At 42.1% G+C, this 16,724-nt stretch overlaps 1 protein-coding gene across 1 annotated transcript; it reads left to right on the top strand.

Moving 5' to 3' along the window:
* Window positions 1–13,383: 13,383 nt before the first annotated feature.
* LOC123430510 lies at window positions 13,384–16,197 on the top strand. The gene is made up of 4 exons (XM_045114377.1): window positions 13,384–13,680; window positions 14,267–14,495; window positions 14,833–14,985; window positions 15,375–16,197. The coding sequence occupies exons 1-4, from the start codon at window positions 13,438–13,440 to the stop codon at window positions 16,049–16,051; spliced, it is 1,302 nt and encodes a 433-aa protein (XP_044970312.1). The 5' UTR covers window positions 13,384–13,437; the 3' UTR covers window positions 16,052–16,197.
* The last annotated feature ends 527 nt before the right edge of the window (window positions 16,198–16,724 follow it).

Below are 16,724 nucleotides of genomic sequence, written 5' to 3'. Positions count from 1 at the left end.
AAATGTGAACTCAACAAGATACAATTTTAATTTCTTCTTTTTGGATGAGCTGCACACAAGTATGTGTATACCTTCTGCATGTTGCATGAAATGTTCCCACTCCATTGTAACCCTCAGTATTATAAGATTATTGATGATCTAAATTAGTTTGCTTAAATATGCTTGTACGTTTAGGGTCTTTTGATTGCCTAATAATGCACCTGGAACACAACTTAAAAAATAGAATGCATGTGGAATTTCTCTCTACCAGCTAGCCATTTGGTTCTTTAATCCATCCATAGTTATATTTTTAATTCGTTTTTGTGCTTTAGCTATATTATTGATTTTTCTTATTTCCTGAATACAAGTCTTGTAACTTTTAGGACCACTACACATGAGTTTGAGCCATCGAATTGTACTGCTATCAATTTTGTGTCGCTATATCATTTTTATACTCTTGGTGTTCAACATGGCAAAGTTGGATTTTTTTAGTTTCCCTTCAGGAGGTTTTTGCACTCTGTTCAATATTTTTTCATATAAGAATCACTTTAGCAGTACCATATCTAATACAATATGTAGCGGACGTAGAGTTATGCATTTCATAGAGACTACAATAATAAATTGGTGAAATTAGTTTGTTCTCTCATGTATGCTAGCTTAACTTCATCTGCTTTTTAAATTATATCACATTTTACCCCACTACTTGCGGCGTCAATTAACACACACATGTTTCTCTGAGAGCCAATATCCTCGCATTGTTACCGAGGACTTCTTGCCGCTTCCAAGCAAAGGACAGACAAGGAAGGATGGGTGGTTAGTTTCTCTTAACTATTCTTGTCTTATTCTTGGAATACCAATGGATGGTCATTTCATTTTATGCCATTTTAAATACTAGCTTCACCTTTATGCTTTATTGATCCAACTTTGTCAGACTTGACTATTTCATATAACTTTTTCAAGTCTAATATTGTTATTTTTGAATGTGAAGGTACCCCCAAGCCACGGTGATGTGTTCCCCTCTTTGAACAATAGTGGAAAACTTGATACCTTACTGTCACGGGTGAGCACAAATGACTTAACCTTCTAAGTAGGTGAACAGATTAATTTGACAGATTGATTGGTCGCATACAACCTTAGTATCCAAATTTTGTTTTTGGACACAAATTAGTTTGCCCTTGTGATCGCATCTTCATAACATGTTTTATTTTTTAAGTTCACAAAAAATCTATGTAGTGTATGCTTCTTATGACTTAAATTATAAGGTCGCAAACCAGTTACAACTTGTATTGCTGTACATCATCTGTAGGGACTTGTTTAACAAAAAAAAGATAAATGAAGAGTTCACTTAATTCTTAAAAAACTTCGATTACAGAATCCAAACGCTTTCGTATTATTGTGCTTACTATTTTGCCAATCTTCTCTCAGGGAAAGGAGTATGTCTTCGTGGTGAACTCAGACAACTTGGGTGCTATAGTTGACATCAGTATCCAAATATGATCAGATTTATTGATTTCCAATCTGGTTCTTTTACCTTTTTAGTGTTACTTTGTGTCATAAATAGGATCCTTAACAACCATCACAAAGATATTAAACCACCTGATCCATAACCAGAATGAGTACTGCATGGAGATTACTCCAAAAATATTGGCTGATGTTAAAGGTGGTACCCTCATCTCGTGCAAAGGAAGGGTGGAAGTACACTAATAATTTCCTCCTGGTTTGGCTATTAGCTTTTAATTACCTTTGCTGATAAGCAAACATAGAAAGTAATGACTATAGTGTAATTTGCAAGTTGCAATGTTAATTTTGAACCTTCGTGACATGAATCACTCAATGATTTATCTCTATTACATGCAGCTCTTGGAGATTGCCCAAGTCCCTAATGAACAAGGCCAATGGTTGAACATATAAATCTTTTTGAATACATTCTTTTGTAACTCTCAATCAGTACTACATTGTCGATTTATACTTAAGAGGACCAGAGGGCAAAATCCAATGCAAGGCCCTATGCATACGTGCCCATCTAGCGCATGGATGTGATATGAGCAATTTTAGGCCATTAAGCATCATCTTCGTGCAGTCCCTACCCAAAAGGAGCAACTATATTTTGTTTTCTCGAATGTGATATAGTGATATGTATTCACATATTTACAGGTGCATTGATGTATTTGTATAATTTTAATTCAAAAACACAAAATTAATCTAGAATAAGTTAATTTTTGTGTTTATAATCGTGCATCCACCTTGGAAAATACTTTTCCGTTCACGACGAATGAGTCTTCCATTGGGAAAGGCAGAGTCTCATTCTCAAGCCTCACGGGAGGGTGTAGGCACATTTTTTTTCTCCTATTGCAACGCACGGGCCTTTTTGCCCATGTGACAATCTTTATAGAAGCTACAAAAAAAATTCTTGAAATTTGATACTATACAATCAAATTAGATATCATCGTAAATTTTAATCTCTCGCAAGACACATGGATTGGAGGTTTCCTCTCGAGAAGATGGATGAGAGAGGATGACGATGAGATGTATTTATCTACCACTTTAAGACCATGAGATATCATATGTGCATAGTCTATTCCTCATGTCACATTACATTTTTCTTGATACGCACATTTTGTTATCCCGTGGCAACGCACGAGAGGGATCGCATACTTTTAGGAAACCAAGTAAAGAAAGAGCGGAGAGAAAACTGAAGTTATATTTGGTGTCGCCAAATAACAATAGTTGAGATTACCTTCAGGAAGAAATTCCAAAGTATATAAAAAAGCAAGGAGTATCAAGCTTGTAAAGTTATATGTTCGGTACTATCCTTTGCAGAATATAAGTCATATTGGTTTTGTCTCAACCCAAACTTGTTTAAGTTTGAGTAAGTTATTAGAAAAATAATATCATCCAGAAATTCAACTCGTCTCTTGAGAGCAGATGCTCCTGCCCATCAAATATGTTTCATTCAAATGTCAACCATTTTTTAAAAATCTGGATGTCCTCATTGTCACACCCAAATGTTATCTGCAAATTTTTAGGAGAAAAGATTAAGCATGTTGACGTTTGAGGAAAATAAAATCAAACGTATAATGTTACCTCCAAATGGTATGCTTAATTTTGTTTTTTACCGACAAAGCTCCGCTATCCTTTTTTGCATGAGAATTGTCAAGCACGCTTGTTAGACTAACATAGACATCCAAATTCGGGAGCATATGCTTCCTAAAGCCAGAACGACCCTCCTCGTCCATGCTAAATAAAACTATATTGTAAGAACTTATTTCTTAATGCACGTGATGATATTGATCTGATATCATTGATGTTGATTTGTGTGAACTTAATTAACAAGTTGGAATTAGGACAAACCTAATATAACATATGATGCGAGAAAATATATTCGAGTGACGTGAGGTGGTTGCCCCTATAGGGAAAGTAGATGCAATGCTACACACACGTAGAGTCGCCACGCCCTCTAGAAAAGCTAGGGTTCCTTTGTCTCCTGCCGACACCGTCGGAGGTTTGCCTATTCTCCGATGGCCCTAGGGCCATGGGACGACGGTAGATCCTGGCACTTTCTTGCGGGAGGGCTCCGCTTTAGATGTTTCTTTTTATTTTGTTTGTGAATGTGTCCTGCTTAGGAAGACGAGATGACGGCGGTTCGCTGAAGATAGAATAAGATGCTTCCCGCCTAACCCTTGTTCTGATGGCGTGTCTCTTTAGAGAGCATTTGGAGGGGTGTCTCGGTGTTTGCCTTTGGTGGATCTACTCGGATATGTTTTTTGTTCGTCTATGTTTATGTGTCTTCAGGTTGGATCATTTCAATCTACGCATCGCTTCATCGGTGGTGGTTGTTGTTCTGGTGCGCTTGTCCTATGAAGCCTTAGAACGATGAGAAATTAAAAAAATGCACCTTATATTATGGATTTTTATAAAAAAACAAATACACCTTATATAAAGGAACGGAGGAAGTATTAATGAATATACATCATGTTGGATATACACTTTCAAATAAGAACAATTATTTGACTCATCTTTTTTTTTGTCCCGTAACAACGTACGGGCATTCAACTAGTATTATGTAGTGTATGAATCTTAAAATACAAAGTTATCCTATGCAAGCAATTCATATTTCATATTATGTAGCGTATGAATAACCTAAAATACGAATGGAACCTGGGTGTTACTTAAAAAGTACTTTCCTCGTCGTGTTAATTCAAAAAGTAATTCCTCCGTCCAGAAGTAAAATTTAGCACTAACGGAGGAAATAGTACTAACATTTGTCACATGTCTACAAAGTTATCATCTGCGAGTAACGCGAAGGTCACATGTTCTAGACCTGTATGGGCCATCTTTTCTATTTTTACTTCACTACAGAATTATTCTAGGAAAACTAAAGTAATTCCAACGCTATTTACTTGCCCTTCTTGGGTTTTTTGTTGCCCTTCTTCAATTTAGCTAGAAAACAAACTAATGTGTTGCAGCACACAATTCTAGACATGTGACAAATGTTTATGCTAGTACAAATTTGTCAGATGCAACCAACCAATTCATATTATGTAGTGTATGAATCTTAAAGTACGAAGCTATCCTATGCAAGCAATTCATATTTCATATTATGTAGCGTATGAATAACCTAAAATACGAATGGAACCTGGGTGTTACTTAAAAAGTACTTTCCTTGTCGTGTTAATTCAAAAAGTAATTCCTCCGTCCAGAAGTAAAATTTAGCACTAACGGAGGAAATAGTACTCAATGCATCCAACTAAAAAAATATTTAGAAATATCAAATGAAATAAAATAAACCTTACACTTCATCTTAGCAACATTAGATTTGCGAAGAAATAATGTATGTGTCTACAGTTGACTACACTGAAAAAAATATAGAAGTTTTACTCAAACTTTTTAAAATTGCAATTTTATTATATTTTGCCTAGAAGAATATGAAAATCATTTCTTCATGAAGCTTAATACGTGAGTAGAACACTTGGCCATATACGTATATTAAAAAAATATGCTTTTCAAAACTAAAAATGATTTATAAAAAAAACAAATATACGTGAGTAGAATAATTTGCCTTTTATTTTATTTTTTAAATAAAATTATTTATCTGGTGGCGTTTCCATGAATAACTTTGAATATTCAGAACACAAGAACCTTTTCTTTGCTTTTCGAATTATTAATAGTTTGATTCAAACCTTCTCTTGTAAGTGAATTGCCAACCCTCTTTTATTTTTAGTGCACAAACTTCAAATCATAAATCATTCCCATTTATTTTGAATCATTTTATACTTTAATCTTGTAAATGTTCTGTTCCAAAAAAATGGCATGCAGTTTTACATTATGATTTTTAAAATCCAAGGCTATGATAGCACCTTCATAAAGTTTATTTGTCTTTGAAGATACAATACAAACTACAGAAAATTGCAATGTGAGATACTTCAAAACAAATATATTGGATATATTTCACATGATCTCGGGATATCATCAGATCGGAATGGAAGAGAAATATTCTTTATTGTAAATTCAAAGACGCAAAATCATAATGAAAAGATATCCGACTCTCATATGAGAGTAAGCAATTACCCTTTTGAAGAAAGGACAATAGAAGCTTCGAGAAGGTTGTCAATGAAAAAAACCACTTGAAAAGCTAAAGTAGATAGAGTTGTTTTCATGGAACTTCTTCTATTTTGTGAATCTACTACCGAGAATTATCATACAAAGTCATTCTAGAGTTTAACTTGACCTCACTAGTGAAGAATGTGCGAGACCAATTTATAAGAGGAGTTGTTCTATGTGTCATTGAAAAGAGCACATACACGCGCGCTCCTCCTCCACGCGCCTCGCCATGCCTCGTACGTGCGTCGTTATTTGTGGTCGAGCAGAACCGCACTATGACCTATGTCATGTGTACATGACGCTTTAATTTTTGTCACACAAGAAAGAGGTTGAAACAAGTGGCCTACTAATGGGAGACCAAACTGAATAGACTTGCATGTTTTTCTCCTTAATCGGATTTAGTGCATGTGTTTATCTTCCATTGATAAGGTGGTGGTTTCAACTCATCCCATCTATAAGAGGTCGCTTCTCTTCCCAAACGAACACACTTCTGTTACTTCCTTCCGGAGCATACCGTCTACCACTTTCCCATCTCGCTTCCCGACGTGCACAGGAGAGTGAGACAGTAGGCCTTCGGAATCCTGCCTCTTGTGATTTGGTACGGGAGAGGGTGATAAAGTTTTTGGGGAGTTCGATTGCGTGACTGTTGGATCCTTGCACATCGTGGCTCATTCCGGATGATGAATTCCCCAATGACGACTTCTTCCCTGATGTCAGCCACCTCCTCACCACCATGACGAACGGTGCATCTGCTTCTGCTGCTTCATGTGCCATCATATCCTCTATGTTTGGATTAGCGTTTGGTTTCTTGATGGTAGCAATCGACATGGATATGATGTTTGTTGCTTATGATTTCGATTGCATAAGCAGCTTACACAATTTGTTGGTTGTTTCTATTATTATCGCTATTATGCTATCCATGTTATATCCACTGTTTTTTGGATTAAACATAACAGAAAATTCCAGAAATATTCTACACGCAAGTAGTCAAGAAAAAGTTAAGATCTTGAGTCCGGGTAAGTCTAATATGTGGCGTCCAATATATGAGTTTTTTATTTTCATGCAGAAAATGATCGGTGTGTGATGGCATTCAAGATATACTTACAAAGATGGGAGCGCACGCTAGAGTAAAGAGTAATTTAATTTTGCTCGAGTATTGACTATGAAGAAGACAAGAAGGGACTATAGTTCCAGGTGAAGTCATGTGGAGTCTGTGAGTAGAAACGATAATGTAGAGTGGTGAAGAATATTAGTCATGGTTGAGTTTGTGGAAAGTGTTGATAATATTTATACAAGGTAGGTTTAAATTACACTTGGATTCAAACTATGTGTGGTATAGAGTTGTGCCCTTATAGAATAATCTTATCTTAGGCCTTTTATATAATGGGGTGGTAAATACATGGTTTAATTTATGCCAACATAATAGCACATACACATCCTGACAAAGCAAAACATATCTGATGTCTACTACACAACTTTATTCTTGTAGACTTCACTGGGCATCCAATCGTAGAGTAGGACACCAACAAATTTTCATCAAGTGGATGAACTAAGGTTTATCAATTTGTGGGAGGTGTAGAATGAAGATGGTCTCTCTCGAACAACCCTACAGTCAAATACAAGCAATCCTTGATGGGTAACGTAGCATAAATTTAAAATTTTCCTACGCCATATTCAGATCTTCCTATGGAGAGACCAGCAACGAGAGAGGGGTGAGTGCATCTTCATACCTTTGAAGATCGCTAAGCAGAAGCGTTGCTAGAACGCGGTTGATGGAGTTGTACTCGCGGCGATTCAGATTGCGGTGTGATTCTCATCTAGTGCCGAACCATGACACCTCGGCGTTCAACACACGTGCAACCCGATGACGTCTCCCGCACCTTGATCCAGCAAGAAGGAGGGAGAGGTTGGGGTAGATCTCCGGCAGCACGACGACGTGGTGTCGATGGAGAGACGAGGTCTCCCGGCAGGGCTTCGCCAAGCACCGTGGGAGGAGGAGGAAGGAGGGGAGCAGGGCTGCACCGAGGGAGAGAAGAAACGGTGTGCAAAACATCCCCAAACCCCTAGGTATATATAGGAGGAGGGGAGGGGGTGCCACCCCTAGTGTTCCCACCCTAGGTGGTGCGGCAGCCCCCCCAGATGGGAGGTGCGGTGGCCAGGGCAGGGGAAGGGGGTGGCGCACCCCTAGGTGGGCCTTAGGCCACCAGTGCCTAGGGTCCCCCCCTCTCCACCTCCTGCGCCTTGGTCCCCTTTGTGGGAGGCGCACCAGCCCACTTTTGGCTGGTTGCCCTCCACCTTTTGGCCCATGCTACCTCTTGGGGCAGGTGGCCCCTTCCGGTGGACCCCCGGGACCATTTCCGGTGGTCCCGGTACGCTACCGGTGACGTCCGAAACATTTCCGGTGTCCAAAACCATCCATCATATATATCAATCTTTACCTATGGACCATTCCGGAGCTCCTTGTAACGTCCGGGATCTCATCCGAGACTCGGAACAACTTTCGGTAACCTCGTATAACAATTCCCTGTAACCCTAGCGTCATCGAACCTTAAGTGTGTAGACCCTGCGGGTTCGGGAAATAGGCAGACATGACCGAGACACCTCTCCGGACAATAACCATCAACGGGATCTGGATACCCATGGTGGCTCCCACTTGCTCCATGATGATCTCATCGGATGAACCATGATGTCAAGGATTCAATCAATCCCGTATACAATTCCCTTTGTCTATCGGTATAGAACTTGCCCGAGATTCGATCATCGGTATACCTATACCTTGTTCAATCTCGTTACCGGTAAGTCTCTTTACTCGTTCCGTAGCACGTCATCCTGTGACTAACTTCTTAATCACATTGAGCTCATGATGATGTTCTATCGAGTGGGCCCAGAGATACCTCTCCGTCACACGGAGTGACAAATTCCGATCTCGATTCGTGCCAACCCAACACACACCTTCAGAGGTACCCGTAGTGCACCTTTATAGTCACCCAGTTACGTTGTGACGTTTGATACACCCAAAGCACTCCTACAGTATCCGGGAGTTGCACAATCTCACGGTCGAAGGAAAAGACACTTGATATTAGAAAAGCTTTAGCATACAAACAATACGATCTTGTGCTATGCTTAGGATTGGGTCTTGTCCATCACATCATTCTCCCAATGATGTGATCCCATTATCAGTGACATCTAATGCCCATGATCACGAAACCATGATCATCTATTGATTAACGAGCTAGCCAACTAGAGGCTTACTAGGGACACATTGTGATCTATTTATTCACACATGTATTACTGTTTCCTGTTAATACAATTATAGCATGAACAATAGACGATTATCATGAACAAGGAAATATGATAATAACCATTTTATTATTGCCTCTAGGGCATATTTTCAACAATCCCTTGTGTCCCTAACACACTCAATACAATGGTAAATTATATAGGTGCACTAGTTCGACGAAAAGATGATGATACACGTGTAGTATGGGTAGTAGTCACCCTGGGCGTTTGGGTACCCGAACCCGAACCGAACCGAATTACCCGAATTGTCGGGTAATTCGGGTATCGGGTAAGGGTTCGGTTCTCATTTCCTGAATATTCGCTTTTCGGGTTAGGGTTCGGGTTCTAGTGTGGAAAATCCGAAATACCCATACTACCCAAATTATTCATACTGTCCAAAATTTCCATGCTATTATTATACTAACTTGTTATCCATACTAACTAAAATACCCATATTACTAAAAATACCCATACTATCCGAATTATTCATATCAAAAGTTGATGAATGCTCCGAATATTTTGGGTACCCAAATTACACGAACCGAAATTTTGGGTAATTTGGGTTCGGGTATTTTTTTTGACAGAAACAATTTTGGTTTCCATTTTCGAATACCCGAATTACCCATAAACCGAACTACCCGAACCGAAATAACCGAAATACCCGAACGCCCAGGCTGAGGTAGTAGATATAAGGTTTGTGTAATCTAAAATAATAAAAACAGCAAGGTATGAAGTGATAAAAGTGAGCACAAATAGTATTGCAATCCTTGAAAACAACAGCCAGGGTTCATAATTTCACTAGTGCAATCTCTCAACAACATAACATAATTAAATCATATAATAATCCCACAACATGCGACAAAGAATCACACCAAAGTTCATATCGTTGAAATAGGATGAAAACATGTATCAACCTTTATGCCTAGACTACCCCAATGTCATCACGGAAATCCGCAAGTTAACTATTGATACGTCTCCAACGTATCTATAATTTTTTATGGTTTCATGCTATTATCTTGTCAAACTTTGAATGTTTTGTATGCCTTTTATATATCATCATGACTTTGCGCGGTTCTATCAATTGCTCGACGGTAATTTGTTCACCCACCGTGATATTTGCTATTATGAGAGAAGCCTCTCGTGAACACTATGGCCCCCAGGGTCTACTCCACACCATATTTTCAGCCTTACACTTTTTACTTTGTTGCTCTTTCCGCCTTTAGATCTCACTTTGCAAACAATCTTGAAGGGATTGACAACCCTTTGAAGCGTTGGGTGCAAGCTTGTTTGTGTTTGCGCAGGTACTCTAGACTTGACGAGGCCCTCCTTCTGGATCGATACCTTGGTTCTCAAACTGAGGGAAATACATACTGTTCCTGTGTTGCATCACCCTTTCCTCTTCAAGGGAAAAACCGACGCAAACCAGATAAGTAACAAGAAGAATTCCTAAGCGCCAGGGAAGGACTTTTGTTGCCGCAGCAATTATCAAAACATATATCAAGTGATTTTGAAAGGTTACCCCATTGTCACCAAGGGTATTGAAAGCACAACTTCTTCCTAGGTGGTTTTGGTAATTAGTAACAACCTATAGTTCATTGAACTAATGAGCCTATCATGCATATTTCAGGAAAATTTCAATGAATGGATTGGCTAGGATCCTGAGGAGGATTCCCTAGATGCAAGGAACATCTATTGGCAAGAGCTTCAAGACTCTACATTTTACTTTATGTGAGAAATCACATTTGAGTCCGTACAAAAAGCCAGTACTATGAAAAGGGGATGAGGTGTTTATGATGATCTGGTCGCTCAAAGTGCTTAGAGATTAGCAACCAAAAACCTCACTCACTCGCCCACAAAACATTCTATCCAAAACCCAAATGATGAAATTTGGTCCCACGGGTATTTTCTATTTCTACCCCACCGAGTTTTCCTTACACAGAGCCCAAGCCAAACCCTAGCAACTCGGTACAACCAAGGCTCGCTTCGGTATAGCCAAAAAGCAGTGACCACCTTGTTGTTACCCAATTGCTAAAATTCAGAATTTCCGAGTTTTGCACTTCCGTGCCTGATACGCTCATTTTGCATCATGAATTACTGTTGATATTTGCGTTGATCTTGTCCATTATCCATTATCATCATACAATTCGTATGCCTTTTTTCTGTGAATATGCACGGTACATCACTGAGAGAGAAATATCTCGAAACTGGAATTCTGGACCGAAAAACCAAGGAAAAGGGAGAAAAATCAACTTGATCCAAATGACGTGAAACTTTACGTAGAATTTTTCAAAAATATTTGAGAATTTCTGAAATATAAAATGAATACTTTATAAATTATAAATACGTCGAAGACGTATCAATATCCTTCTAATTGTTGTGTCATCCTCCCTTAGAGCATCTCTAGCACATCTGTATACCCATCCCGTCAAAATTGTTCACATGATACCATAAAATGTTTTTCACGTTTTTAGAGTATGAATTTTGTTTCGCTAGAAAAGATCCTGTAAAAAATAATGCTTCCGACAAAATTACATACCCCCCCTAAAAGCGTCATCTAAATAACGATTGGGTCTTTCGATTCCCAGATCGTGTCCACATTGACTAGAGGCTCCTCCCATCACCCTTGTTGGCGCGCAGCACGTTAGACGCGGCTGAGCTCCTGCTGCTGCCTCGCTCGCGCTAGCTAGCTACTCCCTCTGTTCCTAAATATAAGTCTTTTAAGCGATTTTACTAGATGTCTACATACGGAGCAAAATGATTGAATGTACACTCTAAAGTATGTCTATATACATCCGTATGTAGTCCATTAGTGAAATCTCTACAAAGACTTATATTTAGGAACGGAGGGAGTAGTAGAAATCATGTACGCGGCTAGCTAGCGCATTGCTGATTTGTCGGTTGGCCAGCAACGAGCTTGTCCGCGGCTGACGTGTACAACAGGGAGCAGTGGATGCCGTGACGAGATTTGGCCGGAATCAAGCTCGGGAGGCCGTGACAGCAGCTGCAAGAAAAGTCGTTGGGGCTGAAATTTTCCTCGTGGATAGGGGATATAAAAGAAACGGACCGTCGTTTAAAGGATTTCTCAAAAAGAGATCCGGATGGACAAATATATGAAATCTATTTGGACCGGTGAGAATTTGTCCCATAAAACGACGGTTACTGATAGAGATGCTCTTAAACTTTAATGTTGAGGCAACTAGATACTTTCTTACAACCACGGCTCTTTGTTCATACCTCCTCCATCTCAAAATAAATGATTAAATTTTATACAAACTTTGTATTTGAGTATTTCACTTTTTTTTAGGATTTTCATTTTTGTCATCCAAGCCGACTTCCTAGTTCGTGGTTGTGTTCTGGGCTTAAGCGGGCAGTATTTCATCTTTTTTTAAGAAAACATTTTAAACCAGGCGGCTGATTTCTGCGCTCTTTAAACCGTCTCGAGCGTTCGACACATGTTCAGCCTCACGCACTCCCTTATCCTCTCATCCTTCCTTGTCAAATACTCCTCCTTCCGCTCTTCGCATCGTCTTCCTCACCCAAACTGACCCCCTTTCTCTTCACCATCCCTCCTCTACACAAACCATCCAGGGGCTCGCGTGCCACCGTCACTAGTCATGAACCCCTCCGCCTGGCCCGCGCGCTGCTCCCCCTCACCCCCCATGACTGTAAATTCATTGGGGATCTCCGCCATTGCTGCAAGAAGAGAGCTGCACAACACCGTCGTGGCTGCAGCTGAGCTTCGCGGGGACGGAGCCGCGGGCTGCAATGGAGCCCGTGCGTGACACCGTCGCTAGCCATGAACCCCTCCGCCTGGCCCGCACGCTGCTCCCCCTCCCCATCCCCCATGACCGGAAATCCATTGAGGATCTCCGCCATTGCTGCAAGCAGAGAGCTGCACAACACCGTCGTGGCTCAACTGAGCTTCGCTGGGACGGCAACGCGGGCTGCAATGGAGCCCGTCGTGGCTGCAATGGAGCGCGGTTGCAGCTCCGCGGGGGCTGCAATGGAGCACGGTCGGAGTTGCCATGCTTCGTCGAAGCCGTCGACGTTGCGTTGGAGCTCCGTCAGGGCTTCAATGGAGCTCGGCCGGAGTTGCGATGGAGCTTCATCGGACCCGTCAGCGCTGCATTGGAGCTTCGTCGGGGCTGCAATGGAGCTTGGTTGGAGCGTCGGTGTTGCGTTGAAGCTCCATCGAAGTTGCAATAGAGCTTCCTCGGTGCTGCACTGGAGCTTCACCTGCGGCGTCGGTGCTCCGTTGCAGCTTCATCTCGCTGTTGGTGTTGCTATGAAGCTTTTTGCTCATGTTTAATGTTGCCATGGACAACACCTGCAGCTATGGATGCAGCGCCAGATCCGACGTCCCCTAGCGCCAGATCTAACGGCTGGCTAGGCGGAATCATCCGCCTGATCCGTAGCAGCGGTCTTTTTTTTTTTAGGATTTTCATTGTTGTCATCTGAGCCGACTCCCTAGTTCGTGGCTGTGTTCTGGGCTTAAGCGGGCTTCTGCCCTTTTGCTCGTAGGCCGCAAGCCACAGCCCACAAAGCACACCCGCGGGCTCAGCGGGAACAGGGCAAACCATGTTGCGGGCGGCGGCGTCAAGGTGCGCCGGCGGCGCCATCCGGCGGCTGTCGGTGGCGTCGTACTCAGCAGCGGCTGGCGCGTGGAGGAAGCCTCCCCTCGACGAGGGGGACTGGTCCTACTACAAGGAGTGGTGGGGCGAGGACGACGGGCCCGGCGACGGAGCTCACACCGTCTTCCGCCGCCACTCCGAGCACGGCAATGGCGTCGTCTCCGTCGCCGCATACCCAGCCTCCATACCGGTAGCTTCCCCTTACCCTCTCCCTACTCCCCTCTTGGTCTATTTCTTGCTTGACGGAATGGAGATGAACAGCTCGTCGTCTCCTGCCAGTGTTTACAGATGCTAACGAGGGGAACATGTTTGCTGATTGGAGCCACTAGAAGTTGTATTATCCATACTAAAACTTAGACATCAAATTTTTCGTTTAGATCCATGCTGGTTCCAGGCAAAAAGGGTTCTTTTGATGCAATTCCACCTCTTGCGATTTAGGACATGGCCACATTGAGCAAAATGCTACTCCCTCCGATCCAAATTAATTGTGGCAACTCCAGTACTACAACTTTGTAAACTAGAGCTGCGAAGATTAATTTGGGTCGGAGACTAGAGCTGCGACAATTAATTTGGATCGGAGGGGGTACTACTCTACATTTTGTCCAACTTAAATTTTCATATGCTACTTATCATGATAATCACTCCGATTATGTGTCACTATGATCATTTGTGTGTCTTGTGATTTATCACGCTGTAAATATAAATGATGTTTTGAAGATTTTAGCTCAATCTATTTTGGACTCATACAAAAATACAAATTGTTAATGTTGTGACAGGCCAGCGATCAGTGGCCGGTGATGGAGAGATGGCTTCAAGAAAGAAACTTGGCAATGTACCCAGAATCAAGTGGTGCTGACCAGTTTAAGATACTAGGCTACCAGTGGCGAGTAATGCGCTTTAACGATCATACACGGCAAAGTACTGCAAAAGTAATGGCGTGTTACCGGTCTGGGGGCGATAGAGCATTATACTCAATGCAGCAACCCAATTGTTTAGCTGTTCCTTGTGAGTTCACTTGTACTGTGTTCACACCAATGCTGATTGATGATAATATATCCATGCTGGTGTTTATTTATTTTTATTCATTTTGCATCTGTTAATGCATAAGCATAACTTAGAAAGATGGCTTCTTACATACAAATCAAGTATACACACACTTACAGGTCAAAAGACATCAGTAAACATGATTCCTCGATTATTTCTTAGCTGCAAGTTTTATATGCCATCGAGATCACAAGATGATTTTCTGCTAGATGTGCACTGAACTGTTATTTGCAAAGCTAAAGCAATTTCATTGGCACTTGAGTGTTTGATAATATCATCTGACCGTCATTATTTGCAGATGTCAAGAGCATGGTATCAGCAGGGTTGACAGCACTCCCTAGTTGTTCTTATGATCTCCCTCGAGCAGTTTCTGAGCCGAACACTATGAAAATTCTCTGTATCGGTCATGGTGGCGGCAGCATACCATTGTTTTTGGCTAGTAAATTCAGAGGTATGTACTACCACAGGCTTTACTAATGTTTATTACTGGATAGATTGTTACTGGATTTTTATTTGTTTTGCTCATGCTTTGTTTCCTGTAGAGTGAACTTGGCATTAAGGTATTACCTTCTGGTCTTTGTTGGTCAGTTGGAAACTATACCTGTCTTGGCTTGCTTAACTGCAAAAGTGCAATACTAATAAGTAATGACTTGCACGTGAATGCGCAACAAATTTTAGATGGGCAAATGCACACCCAGTTTTGAATAATTGGATTCAGCTCATTTGATGGTACATTGGGTCTAACATACATAGAATTGCCAATGTAGTTCTACATGTAGATCCTTAACTCTGCAGCTGTCCACCTCACCTAAACACTCGAACATATTTCATCTGTTTCAGGTGCTGATGTCCACATTGTGGAGATCGACCCAGTCGTCGTTTCAGCCTCGGTCGAATCCATGGGCTTTCCCGCCTCATGCGCGAAAGGGCTATCAGACCACACCATGCAGCCCGCCGACGGCGACGAGCTGCTATGGAACGGCGTCCACGACCGCATTTCCCTCCACATAGAAGACGCGGAAGACTTCATCGCCGGCGACAGCAACATCTACGACCTGGTCTTCATCGACGCGTACGACGGGAACGACATATTCCCCCGCAAGCTCTGGGACGCCGACGGGCCGTTCCTGAGGAACCTGGAGGAGAAGGTCCACCCTGTGCACGGCACCGTGGTGGTGAACCTGCACTCCGACTCGGAGGCGTCGTCCCCCGACGTCGACGACGAGGCCCCCTTCGAGAACGTGCTCCCCATGGGCAGGTACGTCTCCCACGTCTGCCGGGCCTACAAGCGGCACTTCGGGCTGGCCTTCACGACGGCCTCCCCCTGGCTCTGCAACATCACGATGGTCGCCTGCCGCGACGAGGCGATGCTGCGTGGCGCCCCGGTGGGGCATAGCCGTCGGGACTTTGTTCTCAGCAAGCTTCTGTCGAGGTCGGGCATGATCGAGCGGGTGCTGGACCTGCTGCCGTTCCCTTGTCTGCAGTACGTCAGGAATGGCTTCACGCTGGTTGAATGATGTGTTTGTTCTTTCGGACGGATGGCGCGAGAATAATCTCATCTTTTATGTACGACCCTCTCTTGTCTTGCTGGCGCCATTTGCTCTCCCGTTCCTGAATACTGAGGTCGGGCATCAAGTTGATGAATGTGTTGTGTGCTTCTTCTCTTTTCGAGATTCATTTTCAATTTTTTAGCTGTCGAAACTGAAGCAGGTTCCCGAACAGGAGCCCTGGGCAACACGGCCGGGAGGTCCAGTTTACACGGCGTGTGATTTGACTTGCGGGGAGATGTGGCCACAAAGTCTGGGCCGGGCACGTGAGATTCATGAAACCGGACGCTGATGGCTTATTTTTAGCCAGCCGGGTGGACGCGTGCCCACGAGGTTCCTGCGCTTGCAAATTGACCCGCGATCATGCATCTCCAAGCAAAGCCCGGTTGGCTGTACTCCTTTGGTTTGGAGGAATCTTGTATGAATTTCATAGGATAAGATTTCTTTGGAAAAAAAAAACATTTAAAGCCCTTTGGTTGGTAGGAGTAGAATCCTATTACTATGAAGGAACTCTTCCTATCCTTCACATTTTATAAGAAAATAAAATAAACATTAGTCTAGATTTAATGAAAAAAAATATAATGAAAACTAAAAAGCATCTTCTTTTAATCATATTAAAAGGATTTAAGATTTTTTTTTAAAG

The sequence above is a fragment of the Hordeum vulgare genome, chromosome 2H (genome assembly GCF_904849725.1).
Source record: "Hordeum vulgare subsp. vulgare chromosome 2H, MorexV3_pseudomolecules_assembly, whole genome shotgun sequence".
NCBI lineage: Eukaryota > Viridiplantae > Streptophyta > Magnoliopsida > Poales > Poaceae > Hordeum > Hordeum vulgare.
Note: the sequence above shows the minus strand (reverse complement) of the source record. Positions and strands in the feature narration are given on the sequence as shown.